This window comes from Mytilus edulis, chromosome 6, assembly GCF_963676685.1.
Source record: "Mytilus edulis chromosome 6, xbMytEdul2.2, whole genome shotgun sequence".
NCBI lineage: Eukaryota > Metazoa > Mollusca > Bivalvia > Mytilida > Mytilidae > Mytilus > Mytilus edulis.
Genome location: NC_092349.1, coordinates 68,457,829 through 68,477,033, shown reverse-complemented (window position 1 = coordinate 68,477,033; position 19,205 = coordinate 68,457,829). Strand labels below are relative to the sequence as shown.

General features: G+C 30.8%; 1 protein-coding gene across 1 annotated transcript in view; it reads left to right on the top strand.

The window, feature by feature from the left end:
* Window positions 1-3,328: 3,328 nt before the first annotated feature.
* LOC139528235 (uncharacterized) overlaps window positions 3,329-19,205 on the top strand; it is a 123,091-nt gene continuing 107,214 nt past the window's right edge. Inside the window, exon 1 of the mRNA XM_071324117.1 lies at window positions 3,329-3,735. Coding sequence (XP_071180218.1) covers window positions 3,676-3,735 — 60 coding nt within the window. The 5' untranslated portion in view covers window positions 3,329-3,675. The remainder of the gene's footprint in view (window positions 3,736-19,205) is intronic.

Genomic DNA, 19,205 nt, shown 5'->3' with positions numbered 1-19,205 from the left:
AGCAGAATTGAAGAATATAGAAGAATATAGAATACTATATATTAGCCAGGTGTGCAGTAAAAATAGCTTAAAACAATTAAAGAATACCAATATTAGCCCTCTTGTAGTACAATATTTAAATTGTTTTGAAGTTGTGACGCGTTCAAGGTAAAGTTGATAGAAAATGGGATGCGAGTCACGACTCATGAAAATATATTTACACCATTCTCCATATTGTTCAATGTGTCGTTGGCTTTGTCTTTCGAATTGTTTACATTTTGTCATCAGTGAGTCTTTAAGGTGGTACCCAAAACTTTCACTAAAATTAATTTGGCTCGTTTAATTTTCATAATTTTTTTTCAAATTATTTACTTTGACCCTTTAACAAAAATATAAAAAAAATTCAAAATCTTTGAACCAACCGTTTTGTCAGAAAAATTACACTGGCTATATATATAGCAGTTTGACAAACACCAATTTTGATCATTAAGAAGCTTAATATTCTTTTTCCAGTGGCGGATCCAGAAATGTTCATAAAGGGGGCGGGGGCGGGGAGGGAGGGAGGGGGCTCCAATCATGTGTTTTCCTATATCAGCAACCAAATGTTTTCCACGAGGGACGGTCCCCCAGGCCTCCCCTCCTGGTCCCCTCGATTCCCCTATGCTCGGAACCTCTGTGTGCCGTGAAAGCAATATATATAGGTGTATCGGTGGTCGTGTGGTCGTGGCTGGGTTGGCTTGCTCTTTGGTTGTGGTTGATCGAAATCCATCGGCCAAGCCGATTTTGACAAAGAATTGTACGGACAAGCGTCATTTCCTTCTGACTAATATATATATCCATTGATTTTTTTTGATGATCTTCGGGTTTAATACTTTCTTTTGTGAACTTCGTCGCGAACCTCTTCCCGATTTTGTAGTTCACACTAAGGGTATATTGGATAGTAAATCCTGTGGTTCATAAATTGACTTCAAAATGGCCCAACAAGTATTTAGACTGTCTAAATGGTAAAATCATGGCCCAGTTTCATTTGAATACTGTGTGATTAAACATCCTCATTTGGATTATTCTCTTCCTTTTCCATCGATACATTAACAATTTGAGTTTTTTTTCTCCATTTCAAAAAAATGAACCGAAATGTCCATATTCTTGTGGTACTTGTGTAACATCTGACCTCTTAAGGGGGTACCCAACACTAAACACCAAAAAAAACCTGTCGTTTAATTTTTCTTGTTTTTATCCCATTGATAAACTAGGTTAAGCTAAACATTTTGTAAAAATTTCGAAGGATTTGAACCATACGTTAAAAAGTTTTGGCAACTCGAATATGACATATTTTACATGCTAATATTAGCATAATTTTGAGGTTTCAGAAATATGGGTATAGGGGTATATATGTTAAAAAAAAAAAAAAAATGATCCTAAATTGACAAAAGCATAGTTAATAGTGAAAACTAAGGCAAATATTAGTTCACCAGTTCCTTTTGCTTGTATTTTTTTTGTTCTGGATTTAAATTTTTGTCCGAATTAAAAAAGGGGGGTCTTAAATTCAGCCCGCAAAAGTGACTTTTTTGGGTCCAGTATTTGAAGACGAAATTAAAAAAAAAAAAAAATGTGTCGTTTAATTTTTTTTAAAAACTAACCATTTGTACTGCTATATTAGTTTGTTAAATTTGTAAAATATTATAAACTTTTAATAATATGAGGCGTATTTTAAAACACTTAATTGACGTTAGTTAACTCAGAATTTTAGTAAGAGTTATCTTTTCTTAGGTGTACGGTACCCCCTTAAGGGAGAATAACTAACTTTAGCTATGCAACAAGGAGAGAGAAACGTGTTTTAAAAGACATAGGATCAGGATTCAGAATATCGTTTTGTTTTAGGGAGCTACCATTTGATTTTTATGGGGGGGGGGGGGGGGGTGATTAAATTTGAAAAAAGAGGCAGGACAGGAGTTTTGCCGAGTTGAAAAAAGGCAGGATGAGACACTTTTCAAAATAAAAAGGCATGATGACAATTTATTTAAAAAAAAATAATCAAATGGTAGCTCCCTTATGTTACAAAAATCCTATGTCACCGGATTCCTGGAATTTAATTTTTCGGCTTACAGTGAAATTAATTAAAAGGAGTTATACAGCATCTTCATGAAAGTTACTCATCTCATTATAGTATAGTATAGGACAACTATCACCTGAAGCCATCATGATAGTATAACAAAAGTAAAACAACTCCTCATGTTGTTATGATAAAAAAAAATAAAAAAAATGCTGTATTTTAAAACTGAAGTAAAAATGTGTTCATAGTGACAGAGTCATGCATGTAAGAGGACATGAGACCTGAGACCCAATATCATAAATAAAAGGACACAGAAATGACGATTCATTGGGGACCAAAAAAATCATATGAATCTTTTGACGAAAAAGCAGATGGTACACTTGAATTACTAATGTCAGGGTATACGAATTGTTTGTGTGTAGCAACAGAGACATGTGAAGTGTAGTATATCTGTTTTTGGTAGCTGCTGAATCACAGGTACTTCAAGTGTCCCAGATTTTGGTCATATATATTATATAAAAGTATAAGATTTTTTTTCAGTGATAAGTGTCTTTGATTGGCTGACCCCAATGAATAAGATTGAGACTGGTGATGGGGAATGTGTCAAAGAGACAACAATCCGATCAAACAGCAGAAAACAACCCAATGTCACCGGCTCTCCAACACAGAGAGAAAATTCCGCAACTAGAGGTTGGCTCCAGTTGGCCCCTGAAAAATGTGTACTGGTTCAACGAAAATGGACATCACACTAAACTCTGATTCGGTGAAACTTATAAATGAACCAAAATGATAATTATAAACCTTGCAAGACTACCAAAGGCCAAACCCGGGCTCCTGGCCGGCTTGGCTCAGGCGCTAAAAATTCGGCGGGGTTAATTTGTATGCGAGTTCACAATCCTCCCCTATACTTCTAGTCAATAGGGAATAAACAAAGACACAACGATACGCACAGTAAAACTCAGATTATAAGAAGACATATTAAAAATAAGTAGCAGAAGAAACTATGCAAAATAACAAAGACATTATAATAAATAACAATGTTCATATATAACCAGCTACTCGTACACTAAATGGTCAGCACTGCATTGGTAATAATGATATAAGCTTATTATACCACAAGGATATTTGCATTAATACCATAAAGAAACGATCTGCTTCATTAATTGGATCAATTAAAAATATATTGACACTGAATTAAATATTCATAATAGAGTCTATGTTTAACAAGTCTCAGAGTGTATGATACCATAGAGCTAAAGAATTCCATTGATTGATAAATATATGATCGATCAATAGATTTGTTTATGATAAAACACGTAATTGTTATGTGTGACCATGTGGTTCCGTAGACGAAACATCTCTTTCGTACAGCCTTTTGATTGACTTTTTATAATTAAACAATTGTCATATTGATTAATCCGAGGAATATATAAAAAAAGGTGTACAATATCGTGTACTTCAAGTAGCCGACAATTATATTCAATGAACGTTTTTATTGGAAACCTGTTGTAAAACACTACCGGAGGCATTCTCCTGTATTTTAGTGTCTTCTTGTCTGTGTGACGTATCGAACACACCGAAAGCAGCCGGGATCATCACACCGGTGTTTAGGTAGCACATTACTTTCACTTTTGGAATTTGGAATGGAACTGAAGAAGTCTGACGCGTTCAGAGGGAAAGATGAAGCAACATTAAAAGACATGGTAAGAACTTTTTCACAAATATTATTATATGTATTCTAAAATACCGATTCTCATACCGATTTTTAGGTAGATCACAAATCATTTTACTAGTAGCCTGTCAATTTATAGGGATTTTTAATCATTTTTCGAAATTGCAAACCTAAGTTGGTGGATTTTGTCTAGTCCAAATAATTATGACGTCTGGCAAGGCTATTTTTATTTTTTTACGTCAACTTAGGAAGGCGTCCCAGAAAAAAAATTAAAATAGCCTTGCCAGACGTCATAATTATTTGGACTAGATTTTGTCTAAAAATTTCAGGGTGAATTACTCGGAAGCAAGACACCTCGCCCCGCTGACGAGACCCCACATTGTTTTTTTTTATTATGTGCTTACTTGATCGCTTTTATAGTGATTATTTGATTACCAGACCAAATATTTCATGATTATTTGATTGTTTGACATGTTAGATAATCTAAGACTGTATTTTTTATAATATGATTATCTTGTTTAAAAAAATAATTGACAATAATGTGATTATATTTGCAAAAAAATTGTGATTACTTGGACACCCCCATGAGGATCCCGCCCTTACTGGCAAATAGCCCCACTTTTCACCAACTTGCCCCACTTACAAAAATGTGTTAAATCTAATTGAAATAGGTCTGACAACTCGCCCCATTGATGCATAGGGTTGAAATCCCGCTGAATAAAGGTCTGCTAACTTGCCCCACTTACAAAGAAAAAGAAAGAAAAACACAAGATGAATTTAGCTATGCCAATTTGTCAGAGTTTCAATTGGATTTTACCCTTTTTGTGAGTGGTGCAATATTTTAGTTGGTGAAAAAGTGGGCGATTTGGTGTTGGGCAATTAAAAAGGAATTTTTATTCAAAGAAACAAGGGCCTGTGTCCTTTACACTAAATATACTCACATCACATGTGGGATGGGATATCCATAGAAGGCCATGAGATACCTTTTTGATAATTGGTAAAAAAAAAAAAATGTTTTAATCATCAACCCTTGAATATATGTAAATCGGAACAGTTTTAATATGAAGATTTTTTAAGTTACCTTGACAAGTCTATAAATCTTCTGGAAGCAATATTTATTCAGCCCCACCACAATCATGACAATGAAAGTTTTATTAACTGAAATATTTTGTCAAGATATACATATTATCAAGTAGATTCTTTATTTATGATTTTATATAGGACACAATAAGATAATTCCAATAAATTTTATGAAAAGGAAATTAAAATTTATAAGAAGAAACTAAATGAAAAAACCAGTCTTTTAAATGTTTTGATGTTTTGATTTGTTTTATTTTTCTGAATGGATTCTGATGTAAAAAATGTTGAGGTAAGCTTATGTTATTCTATTTAGAAACCATTTATGATATTTCAGCATATATGCCTGTTATTTGAAGAGCTTGTTTAGTATTAAAAAAGAAGAAGGTGAACAGACTTTGTTCTTGCAAACTGAAAGTGATTGATATATCACAGTGCATTTTGAAAAGATTCAAATTTATGACAGTACGATGTACATGTATTTAGAGTTTCAGAAGATTTGATATTTAATCATGGATTATAGAAAAATACAGACCTTAAAATTAGGGCTTCATAAGTTAAAAAAATTAATAGATGCCAAATTAACTAAGTAGGAAGTATATTAAAAATTGGTAGAAAATTAAATTTTTGATTCCCAGAATCCCCAAAATGTTGATTACAATGAATTTGAGGGAGTAAGTAAATTCTTTGAATTAAAAAATATAAATAGGATGTGCTTGTCAACATGTCATCATAAGCGTGTTTTTTTTTGTTTTTTTTAAAATTATATGAATTGAATGTTATGTGTTATGAAGGAACATATTTGTTATGTTTATATGACTCCTTTTGGGACCAAATTTTGAAAACAGATATATCCAATATCTGACATACAGGTGTATAGAGGTGTTCCTAACTTTGTTATATTATCTTGCAGCTGTATTTTGAAAATAAAGATTAAAATTGTAAATATAGATAGGTAAAGCAGGTGCCTTAAACAGCATGTGGATAGGTCTTATGCCTTTTTGATGGGCATTGGTTTAAAATAAGACTGAGAATACTATAGCTTTGCAAATATAGGTAAAGAAAATTAGGGCTTAATATGTTGATTGAAATTGATAGATGCCAAATGACAGGCTATTACAGTAAATTGATGCCCATTAAAAAGAAATCTTTGGTATTGTAAATATCTAAGTTTTTAAAATAACAAAACTCTAAAACAAGAGTATGTTTCATTTAAAAAGCCTGCTCTGGCTAATCCCACTGTCACATTTCTTGCATGTGGCACGGGTGCATTTGATTCAGATCTTATTGACAGAATTCCTACTAAATGTCATGGCCTTTAGGCTTGTGACCACCACCAATAACATTTGAAAGCCAAAAGTGCTGAAAGTTGCTTTAAGCACCTACAATTAATTAATTATGCTTACATAGACACAGAAATAATGACATTTCAAGAATTTTTTTCATTAAAATTTTACAGGAATGAAATATACCGGTAATCATTTCAAAGTTTATAAATGTAAATTTCTGCAAATAGATCAGAATTATGCTTTACATTCAATATTAAATTCTTGTGTAAATGTATGTTTATCCCTGTTTTGCATTTAGAAATAATAAATATTTGATTGCAAAAGTGTTCTTTTTCATCAGAATATTTCCCAGTTGACACACGATTCTTCAATTTTTATTGCAACATTTCATACACTCAGTTTCATTAACCAACAATTTATGAATATAAACCATCAAAGAAAATATTTATTTTATGGCAATTTAAAAATTTTGCCATTAACCATAAAAAATAAAATTGCAGTTTAAAAATTAAATAGTTTTTCTTTGATTTGAAGGGTGAAACAACAGGTATAGTTGATTAAATTCATATTTGTACAATTAGATACATGTAAAAAGGGTAGTCTCTGAACTTTTAAGTAAATATCTAGGTTGCTTACAGCCTCTAAGCCATGTACCACAACAAAGAAATGTTTTCCCAGGGGTCTATATTGATTGGACTGAATTCTTAATACACCTAGACCCATGTTAACATAATATTATGCTATTTAAACATTGTTACGTACGACAAATTTTACCTAGTATGTATTATAGGTAAGATATGTTGATGTTATCGACAAACTAGCATATTTAATAAGCTAGATAGCAAACATTCCAAGTTGTTATAGTCATATACATGTATTTATAAGTACTGTTTGAGAAACAAAGTGGTCACGATGACTTTTCAATACTAATTACCTTGGCTTTGAGCAAAGTTGCTTCACTAGTCATAGATTTGTATAGCAAACAGTCCTGTTCAACCTAATTCATGAAGAATAAAAAGATGTATTTGACATTCTTTAAATATTTTTAGTTCAGAAAGTAACAAAAAATATTGAATAAGATTGTTGTTAAATTTCATTTTTTTTTAAAGTTTTTTTTTAACAACCAAGGATTATATTCTATAAGTTTATATTTGAATTTGCTCAGAATACTTTTTTTTTGAGGGGGGAGGGGGGAATTACATGCATGAAAGTTTTAACTCATTCACCAGTTTTCCTGAATTTGACATTTTTGACCCTATGAGTAGTCCTTTACAAAATTTCAAAATTTTCTTATTTTGTAATTATTGCACCTTCTTCACGTTAATCCATTTAAAAAGTAACACCCCTGTGATTATCTCATATATACTAAGGATCTTGTTCTATACCCAAGTAATATTTTGATGTCATTCACCTGAAAAGTACAAGCTTAAGTATTGGAAAACCTTGTCATTATAGAAATGATCAAAGCAATCAAAATGAAATCATTCAGTATTGTAAGGCAAGAAGATGATTACATACCTTGCATCAAATTTTCAATATTTTATAGGTTAAATATTTAAATGGTTTAAAATTTCATTTTTATTTGGCATAATTACAACTTTTCATTCTAGTAAAAAAGGATATGAAAGTCGATCAATGGTAATAGTAGAAGTTACGAAATCTCGAACTTCAAAGTTGAGGGTGGTTCGTCGTCATAAACGGTCTAAGTATATACTTATAAGTATAAAACACTTAACTCCTATAATCTCATTTGAATATCACAGTCTACTGTGAATTGTTAGTTAGATAGCATCATGATGTATGGGTAAATTTTTACAATGGTCTGCCGATTTGCCCAGTTTCAGTTGAGCGAGTCGGTTGTTAAATTTTGAGTTTACATGCTTCATTTGACGCGTATATACATACTACGATATTAGATAAATTACCATTTAAAAACAACAAAAGGACGGAAAGTGTTAAAGACACAAGCTTTGACTTGATGTTTACCTGTGCAATTACTTTAATGTTTTGTTTGTCTTGACAAGTCGCTATTTGTTTTACGATATTAGTAGTATTAGGTGTTAATTAGTGTAAAATTAATTTCAAAGGATATACATTCGAAATTTCAAAATAAATGGAATAACTGCATCTTAAAGACAAAAACCTAGGGCTTTATTATCAGGTAGTATATTTTGATAACTTTTGACATTGTAATTTTATTATTTACAATTTAACAAAATTGAAATTTCAAAATAAATGTGGAATGACTGCATGTTAAGGACAAAACCTATGGCTTTTTTGACAGGTAGTATGTTTAAATAATTTTTGACATTGTTATATTACTATTTATGATAAAACAAATGACCAAAGGCAAGTTATATTATTAATTTATATGTATCTTAGTAAAATTTGATAACAAGTGTAAGATCTTATGTTTGTCTGTCATCTTTTTTCTCTGGGGGGGATTGTAGTGATATTTTTCTTAATGAAGCATCTTTTTGATTGGTGTGATATTATGACTAAGCTGGGTTCGTGTACCTGATAATATTGTCCAAGATATAGATAAGTCCAATACACTAGATACTAAGTTTAAGGTGGACTATTATAGTACTGTAGATAGAATGGATAACATGTATGTACTATGGCATTACTTAGGACTAACATGTGTTACAGCCAAATCGGGATAATAAACTAAATTTACAAACTGGTACTTTTACAATATTCAAATGGATGAGGAGGTATGATATGTTTAAAATTGTCTAATTTCTATTATGTACTTCGATATGCAGTACATGCACTTATATTTAATATTTTAATGCTTTGATTGTGTCCTGAAAGTGATATATATATTACTGTGGATTCATTTATTTTCGTTGGTACCAATTTTTGTGGATTGACATAAACTTGCATTTATGTGGATATTGGATTTCTTTGTTTTGCCAAAGTCTGCATACTAATAGCCGTAAGAAATTTTGTACTTCGTTGTAACATTTAAATTTGTGGTTCAGCCATAATACTGACTTCAACTAGCTAATTTTGACAACAAGTATTCCTAAAATTAAGGTCCATTAATTAGGCATTAAAAATTAGTTCATACTAAAAAAAAATATCCAGTGAATTTTGAGTTTGGAAATTCAGCCCAATCAAAATATAACTTCACAAGTTGATTGACTGACTTCCAAGAGTTAAATTTTATCTATATTTTTCTAGTTATTGCTTTAATAAATTTATTAGAAATCAATTAGATGCATCAGTTAATTTTTAAAATCATGGTACATGTAATTAATTTCTCAAAATTTTGAATCTAATTTTTTTTTTGTATCTTAGTAATGTTTGTGCTCATGACATAGTGGGAGGGACATTTTTGTTGCTTAATAATTACCATGATCTGTTTGTCGTTATTTTAGGAGGATTATATGGGATGCCATCTGCATTTGTTTAGTTAAAGTTTGTCTATACATTGGGTCCATTTTGATCTATTTTCTAGTTTGAAGGCTTTACATTGTTGGACTCTAACTTGAAATTGGAGGATTAGAAATGACTTAAGTGTTGGACTCTAACTTAGAGGATAACTTGTAGATATTTTTTTTTATCAATTGTTGGTTTTAGGTGCTGTCCTCTCAGTCCTTAACACATATTCAGAACATTTGAAGTGTGAAAATTCTAAGTTTAGAATTTAACATTATGTCTGTTAGAACTTGTAAGTTAATTACGTGTCAGGGCAGTCAATTTGAAGTTTTCATACCTTCAAAAAATATGTAAGAAGGACATTTTATTTTGTATTGTACCTGGTGAAATATTTTACCTTTACAAATTGTAGTAAAATAATGGCCTAAGAAAAAGTATACTTTACTTTTAGATGAATACTGCAGATGGTGGTATGTTAAAGCATAATAAAATTAATTTATTACTTATTTCACTAACATGTTAAAGTATTCTCTTTGTCCTGTTGGACTATTAAGCAGCTGCCAATTTGTTTAATTGTCATATAAATGATTTCTAACTTTTTGGAAACCGTATTTTTGTGCTGAAGTCTCATTGGCATTTGATTATACTCTCAATAATATAATACGGAATATTCATATTTATACAATATTGCAATCAGCTATTTTAAAATATTTTTTTAAAGTAAAAATTGAAGAAAGGCATTTTTATTTAATAGCTTTTAAATCTCTACAAATTTTTTTGAAAAAAAGTTAAAAAAATAATAAGATTCATCATATATGCAGTAAACTGAAGTAAATTTTGCACTGAGGCCAAACAAAAAAGTATGTGCGTTTGCTGTACCCCTACCCTAAAGTTTTTTTGGCCATTTTTGATTAAGCACTGTTAAAGTCACAATGTTGCTCCCATAGACTCCAGGTAAACAAAAACAAAAAAATAAAAATACCCCTACCTACCAACCTTGATTTCATTCAGCATGTGGCAGAAAACACACATACTATTTTGTTTGGCCTGATGTTTGGAACTTTTGGGAAAGTATTTCCTTCATGCAACATGTATTTTAAATGTAAAGAGATGTCTTGGATGATAGCCAATGAGACAACTTATCCACAATAAATCAAATGACGGGTATGTAATCAACTATAGGATATAGTACTGCCTTCAACAATAAGCAGACCCCATATGCTAATAAGTCATAAAAGACTATAAACTATTGTATTTGCTCTCTTTATTGGTTTTTCAATTGTGTTGATTGATAACGGCATCGAAAGTTTTGTTCTCCATGTTTACTGGTTTAAATAACAAGCCAAACAAACCTCTTGTAATCTAACTTAAATATTGACAATGGTCATAGTATGATACTGTTTAAAAGTCAGAATTTTAATATACTTTAATTTAATGTTTTTTGAATGGACTAAAAATCTAATTAATGTGTTATGAATCACTTGTAATCTTTATCACCTTCCGACCAATCGGACAATGGTTGATAATTAAGTTTGTCCAGCCAGGCGGAATATAGTGGACATTTATCTGTAAACCATCCATGATAAAATCTAAACTCTGGTGACCCCCGCCTAAAATGTCCAACTTCATTTGTTACCTTTAATTACCGAGATACCTGACTATAGAGCTTAGAAGAGAATAAAATTGTAGCGTGACTTAAAATTAGCCCAACGGAGTACGAGAATGTGAATATTTTATACGTAAACTGTATTTGCATGAAACATTCTCACCCATAATTGAAAAAAAGTAATTTCATTAACACCATGTAACAAAGATGTTGATGGATTGACATTTATTAAGTTGATTGGGAATTGAATTAGATACTGTTTACATGTACAGGTATGTCCAAGTTAATTATTGAGTTGGAGATGATATATATACCTTAAATCTCTATAAGGAATTAAGAAAAGTGTGAAGATGGAATAAAAATTTCCGAGAAAATCAATAAGCGCTGACTTGATTTTTGCCTTGCTAATCTATTTTAAACAGACTGGAAGTGATTATTAAGTGTAATTTTTCAGTTTTATAACTAGTTTGGGTCTATATATCTATGGAATATATATTTCTTACTTTGGATAAATGTGAAACATTAATACTTTTTGCGGAGAAGCTTTCAGCAATTTGACATTGCAAACTGGAGACGATGTAAGTTAAAATGATGCATTATTGTGAATTAAGGATCTGATACCCTCATAGCAGGTAAATTTAAGAGGTAGTCAGGTATATAGTCAGGATGTCTTGTATAGTCTAGGATCATTCTGCTTTGAAGGTAAATTTGAAGAGGTAGTCAGGTATATAGTCAGGATGTCTTGTATAGTCTAGGATCATTCTGCTTTGAAGGTAAATTTGAAGAGGTAGTCAGGTATATAGTCAGGATGTCTTGTATAGTCTAGGATCATTCTGCTTTGAAGGTAAATTTGAAGAGGTAGTCAGGTATATAGTCAGGATGTCTTGTATAGTCTAGGATCATTCTGCTTTGAAGGTAAATTTGAAGAGGTAGTCAGGTATATAGTCAGGATGTCTTGTATAGTCTAGGATCATTCTGCTTTGAAGGTAAATTTGAAGAGGTAGTCAGGTATATAGTCAGGATGTCTTGTATAGTCTAGGATCATTCTGCTTTGAAGGTAAATTTGAAGAGGTAGTCAGGTATATAGTCAGGATGTCTTGTATAGTCTAGGATCATTCTGCTTTGAAGGTAATTTGAAGAGGTAGTCAGGTATATAGTCAGGATGGCTTTGAGTGGATTATTTGGAGTAGTGACATTCTGACTTTAATAGTCTTTTTTTCTTTTCTGATATATATCTGTCATCAAGGTCTGTAGGTAAATTATCATTTTCTCACTGAGTGAGTGAGATAGATTAAAAATTTAGTCCATGCTTATCTTTTCCTAGAGAATTGATTCTTTCTCATCAACCTGGCTGTTTATAAAAAGATTTTAGTAAAAGTTTTATTGATTAATAAGGTGTTTAATGACTTCTTTATTGGTTGGATATAAAACAATTATAGTTATTGACCTAGGAAAAGTAGATGGTCTTGATAAGCAGCCTATTACCAATTATTGTAATGGCAGATGCAACAGGTAACAAGGGTCAAAATCTGCTGTGCATGATTTAGAAAGTAACAAACCATTTTATTGTAGTGGAAATCTGGACAATAGACAAAAATCTGCTGTGCAGATTATAGCAAAAACAATTGTATTGAATGGCAAACAGGAACGCATTTCCTACTGTTTCTGCTGCAATGATAGCCCATATTAAGGTGTTAGATACATACCTGTCAACTGACCCGTATTCTGCGGGTGTGACCCGAGATTTTCACAATTCTGAGGGATCACCCGGAACTCCCGCCGGGTTATTTCGCCGGGTTATAGAAATAACCCGGGAATTCCGAAAATGACCCGATTTCACCCGTATTTCTTAGCCTTGAGATTGATTTCATAAGTAATATTCCTTTGAAATACCGGCAAATTCGTAATTCTTCCATGAACAGGAAGTTCATCTAGCTATGTAAACTGTCAAATTAAGTGACCCATTGAGTGCATGGCTTCACTTGACAGCTTTGGTGTCGAACACACTGTTAATTAACACCAATTACTTTATCTTTAGGTTGTATTGGTTTACAAACTGAACTAGAGTTACTTCCCCTTATTTGTCACCATTCAAAATTATTCCTTATATTTACGTTTTATGGGTGAAAAAGATTAAATCATAAAAATATAAAATTCAAATACATATTAAAAAATAACTTTTCATTATTTTTATATCTTTATACAATTTTTTTTAAAAAGTTGAAAATTATTTTTTACATTTATACTTCCTATAACTGTATTACTATATTTTATCATAGTCTAATTTCCTTGTTAACTGAAAAATGCTATGGTTAAAGGCTACATAGTGAACAGTCTCAAGCATTTAAGAATTACAGTAAATTCTAGTATTTGATGATTGTAGTATTTTTTCTCAAAAAGAAAAGCAGATAAGACTGAGTTACACAAATTTATAAAAATCTTTAAAAGTGCAATGAAATAATATTTAATAAGATTTAAAATGACTTAACAAAGTGAACATGCATTGATGTTTTGGTATCTTTGATATACATTATAAGAAAATGTACCATAAATACTGAAATTCAGCTTGAAAAAGTTCGTACGCGTTATGACCTGAGATTTGATTCTTCAATGCAGGTCATGACCTGCATTTTCATCGTCACAGGTTGACAGGTATGTAGATATAATATATTATTTGTAATGCCACTTCAAAAAAAAATTAATATTTGGTGATGTAGAAAAGCATACCAGCACATTGTATTAAGAGATTTGGGGTGTTATGCAAAAAGGTTAAGAAGCATAGTATGTTGCTAGTTTTTATACGCCTGTTTACTGGACATAATATGGTATCCATTGTCTGTCTGTCTGTCTATCGTCAACATGTTGGAAAATAACTAAAAATTGATTTAACTAGTTTTCATCAAACTTTGGGGAATGGTTTCTATCAAATAAGGGATTTTATTCATAAGAAGGGGGAGGTTATTCCAGTGATTTGTACAATAACTCAAAAATGCTTTGAGCAATTTTCATGAATTCTTTTTATCAAATTAAGAGGCAGAGTCTTTCATCATTGAGTTCTGTTTATATAAAAAACAAACACCAAGTTAAAATAATAAGTGGTTTGGTCTTTTGAAGTTAGTAGATCAAAAATTTATACTTTTAATTAGATTAAAGTACTCTATGTTTGAACACAGAAGTTTTTTTGAATAGAAATACTTGATTAATATGATGGTGACTCTCCAGCTAACGGAAGTCAGTCACTTTTGATATAATACCTCCTTGGTAAAGGAAATCAATTAAGGCTACATGAGATTTTGTAGATTCTTCACAATGTATGAAATAAAAAATAAATTCTACCATATTTTTTTAGCAAATTTTGGAATGGAATGCTTAATGCATTGTTACAGTATTAATTAAAAAATAAGTTAAATCGATTTCAACTTCATTGAAATTGCTGTTCTGGCACATTGGTTTTATAAGGAGAACGGAAATGTTCTATCCATTACATGGGGATGATATTAAATTTTTATAGTAATGTGATACTTTGTTTTGTGACTGTAAATGAATAACTGAAAACAGGCTATTAGTTGAACTTGGAATTATTTTTAATTATGGAATTTGCCTAAATTCTTGTTATTGAAATTCTTGATAAATTCCATGTTTATTTTGTACTATAATGTTCTGTGCCATGCACAACACTTTCTATTACTGTAACAAAGAAAATAGTATATTTTCACTAGAATGTATTGTGCCGCGCACAACCCTGTCTAACCTGTTTGAATATAAATATTGATTATATACGTGGTAAATGATGAGAAAAGCTAAGGCCTAAAATAAAATATTGTTTTTTTCCCCAATCCCGACCGACCCTGCAAAATTGGTGCTACTCATAAAATTTTATTGTCAAAACTAAGTCAAATATTATTTTATTCATTTTGGATTTTCAGGCTTGCCGAATCGTACGATAATGTTCAAGTTTTTTTGAAAAATAAAATTATTTCTCTACCTACCTACCCACACCTGGCTTGGCAGGGTCGGGATTGGGGAAACAAACAATATTTTAGTTTAGGCCTAAGTTTTAATATAATAATAAGGAAATTTGAGGTAAAGCTTAGGTTAAAGAGACAGCAACACAACAATACTAAAACCAAACAACACCTAGAGGTTGCACTTTGTAACCAAACAACACCTAGAGGTTGCACTTTGTAACTAAACAACACCTAGAGGTGCATTTTGTAACCAAACAATGCCTAGAGGTTGCACTTTGTAACTAAACAACACCTAGAGGTTGCACTTTGTAACCAAACAACACCTAGAGGTTGCACTTTGTAACTAAACAACACCTAGAGGTTGCACTTTGTAACCAAACAACACCTAGAGGTTGCACTTTGTAACCAAACAACACCTAGAGGTTGCACTTTGTAACCAAACAACACCTAGAGGTTGCACTTTGTAACCAAACCACTTTTGGAGAGATATATTACTCTTAGATTGTTTGTTTTGTTAAACAAAAAAGGTTAATAATTTGCAAGAAATATTCTCTACCAACCTTTCCCCAAGGTCACTTTGTCCTTTTGATCACACCTATAGAAGATGGTTAGACTATGTGTGAGATTTAAACTTATGAATGGATAAACCCCAGGAATGCTATATTTATAATTCATATTTTAATTTTATGACCTAATCAGATATAAGAAATCTTAACAGTTCTTTAATACCAAAATTATTAAAGGTTTATTATGAATCACTGTATATCCATGATTATATGGGGTAATTTAAATATCATTTTTAATAAGTAGGAGTAGAAAGATAGGTGTAAGGTATATATAAACAACGTTTACAGGGTACATGTATTCTCAAATATTAAAAAATCTCAACTCAGTTATTTTTCATCACAAATATTTGAAAATTTATACTAAAGGGATTGATAGATAATTATTGCATTTTTAAAGCTTGAGCTCTATAATACCTTTTGATTTCTATTTGAGAGGAGAGAAAAAAGACAATAAAATACCAATTCACACAGTTTACAGAGTATTTTTTACATATTTAAATTCACCGAAATTCACCGATTTTTTATTATTGACCTGTGATTAAACTCAGTTATATTTCATCACAAATAGTTCGAAATTTATGAATGGGATTGAAAGATACAAATCAGAAATTTTAACTGTTTACAATGTATTCGTTATTGAATGATTGCATCCTAACAACTGGCCGTGCAAAACCCTCATTGGTAGTCAATGTTAAAAGCCACCCTCATCACATCCTGAACTCTATACCTTTCGATTTCTTTTTAAAAATAGAAAAAAGACAATAAAGTACCTGATTTGATCAAATTGTCTAATTAATTACTTAATTGTTTTGGTTGACTGCTGACAGGTTTTTTTACCCAATCTTATCAGAATAATGATTATTAATTGACAATAAATAATATTATTTTCGTATTTAATAATAAACTTTCATTAATTTCTGACACGAAGTGGAACATTTGATATAAACGGTCAATATTTATTAATAAAATCATTGATATTATTGGAGATGTGTCACATCATTTCTCAATCTCAAAGTTTGGACTATATATGATACTGTTTCCAAAATAAATATTGACACAAGGCCATAAGAAAGGGGTGAGATAAAAATGGGTTATCGATCTGTATTACTAGAAAAAAAATTCAACACAAATATTTTTTTTTTAAATTTCTTATCCCTGATAAATTGTAACATTTACTATCTTTTGAAAATTTGCTCTGGTTTTCGGACCTGACATTTTTTTTTAGAGGTGACTTACCTTTGACTTTAATATGTGCATGTCTCAGACATGGGACAAGTATATTTTTTTAGAACAATTAGAAGGACAAGAAATGGTAAAAAAAAAATTTTCTTGAAGTTCTTTTGAAAAATTAGGGTATCAATTTTCACGGTTTTTGAAAACTTGGTTTGTTCGAATTGTTTCAATAGTACATTGTATCAAAATTCACACATTTAGAATAAAAAATTAGATATATGTATTTCTTTGATTACTAAATTTCATGGTTGATGAAACCAACGAAATCAGATTTGATGAAATTATTCTCTGCATAAGCCTAAAAGTATTGGTGACTGTCATGAAGTAACAATTACAACCTTGTCTGAGGTCCCCATCAGAGCTTAAGGATATGTTACTAATATGATGAAAGCCAAACATATTACACAGTAAATGTTGATAACGACACCTGGATGACCCAAAGGGGTTATGCTTTGTTTGATAATAATCACAACTTAAAATCAGGTCAATTTGCTATTATCAGGTCATAAAAGGTCAAAAGGACCAATTTAGTACAGTTTTTCTAATTGAATTGTTTGATAATCATCAAATCTAAACATTAGGTCAATTTCGCTATTATCAGGTCATAAATGGTCAAAAGGACCAATTTTGTGAATTTCCATCTTATTGAATATTTAAGGTTAATGGTTAGATAAGTGGTGATTCCATAAAATCTTTCTTTTAATACCTAATGTCTTAAGAATTATTTAAGCATAATTGACTGACATCTATTACAGAACATTTAAGGTGGTACCTAACACTACAGGGAGATAACTGTGTAAAGTCAGTCAAACGTTTTTAAAAGGATCGATATTAAGCTTCTCAATGATCAAAATTGGTGTTTGTCAAACTACTATATACAGAGTTTATACTCTGGATTTTAGAGTTATATAAATAAGTACTACATAAGTAAATTAATATGAAGATTTACTATAATACATAACTTTTTTGATGCACATATGCTTGCTGTTCGGTGTGAGCCAATGCTCTATGTTTAAGACTATACTTTGATCTTTAAATTGATGAGGTTTACTTTTACAAATTGTGACTTGGATGGAGAGTTGTCTCATTGGCACTCATACCACATCTTCCTTTATCTATATACCATAAGAAGACATATAATGTCAGCGGTTTTGCAACTCTGCTAGACAAGAATTATGGCATAATACTTTGAAAATGCTCTTATTTGTAGTGGCCAAATATTCATTGTTTTAGTTATCCACAAATTTCAAATTCCTAGAAAACTCATTATTTTCTACCATTTTAATATTTCAATGTTATCCGAAAGTTAGAATCATGATTAAAAAAACTGAATGGATGAAAGTTTTAAAACCCCCAACCAAGAGAAATATTTGTATTTTTATAATTTGAAGTTTAGAGTATTCTGACCGTTTTTAATGGACCTACTTTTCACATTTTGTTGCAAATGATTTTTTTTGGTAACATACAACTGCGAACAGTATATCTGAAAAATATATATATAAAAATATATATATATATGTTCGTGCATACAAGTACTATGATATGAGTGACTTAGGGTAGAGTATGAAATATAAGTTTGAACTGAAATACTGTCATGTTTCATTTTAAAATTATCTTCAGGTGATCATGTTCCTGAATATTTGAATATAAATCTTATCCGTCAAAAGTTCAACAGTTTTGCCGTAAACTTGTTGTAAAAATGTATAAATGATTTATAATGTTTATAAAATGAAGCAATTGGCATCTTTTGGATTAGTTAATGCCATGCTCTAATTTCAAATATTAGATTAAACATGTCTAATTGTTTTAAAATAGCTTTAAATGTCTTTTGTCGCTAACCAATAGGTCCAAACCTGGCGATTTAAAAGGCGAATTGGTTCCTTCTATTCGATTGTTTAACAAAGTCTCAAAGATTTCATCAGGGTCAAGTATTTGACAAAAATTACGTTTATATTATCCGAGTGACTGAACTCGATAACAAAACAAAGTAATTTTGATTACAAATTATTAACAGTTAATTAAATTTCTGGCACTAGTCCAGTGAAATAGTATTTATTCTAGCACTGAGATACAAGTTTACCGGGGATGACTATATAAAAATGATTTGATTACAAATTTAAATTTTAAAAATCTTTGAATTTTTAATCTGTTCCATTCAAATTCATGTATTCAGTTTATGAAGTCTGAAGTTTGGATAATAAGTGTCATCTTCCCTGCCTCCCACTTTGATATTTTGTCCTTAACTTTTTTGAGATGTCATCCTTCTGACATTTTATAATTAAAAATGATTTAAATTAGCATTTGTAATTAATAATGTGACAACTTTAATTATTTTTTTTGATGATGTTAGCATATTTATTGGGTCATCCTGTCTT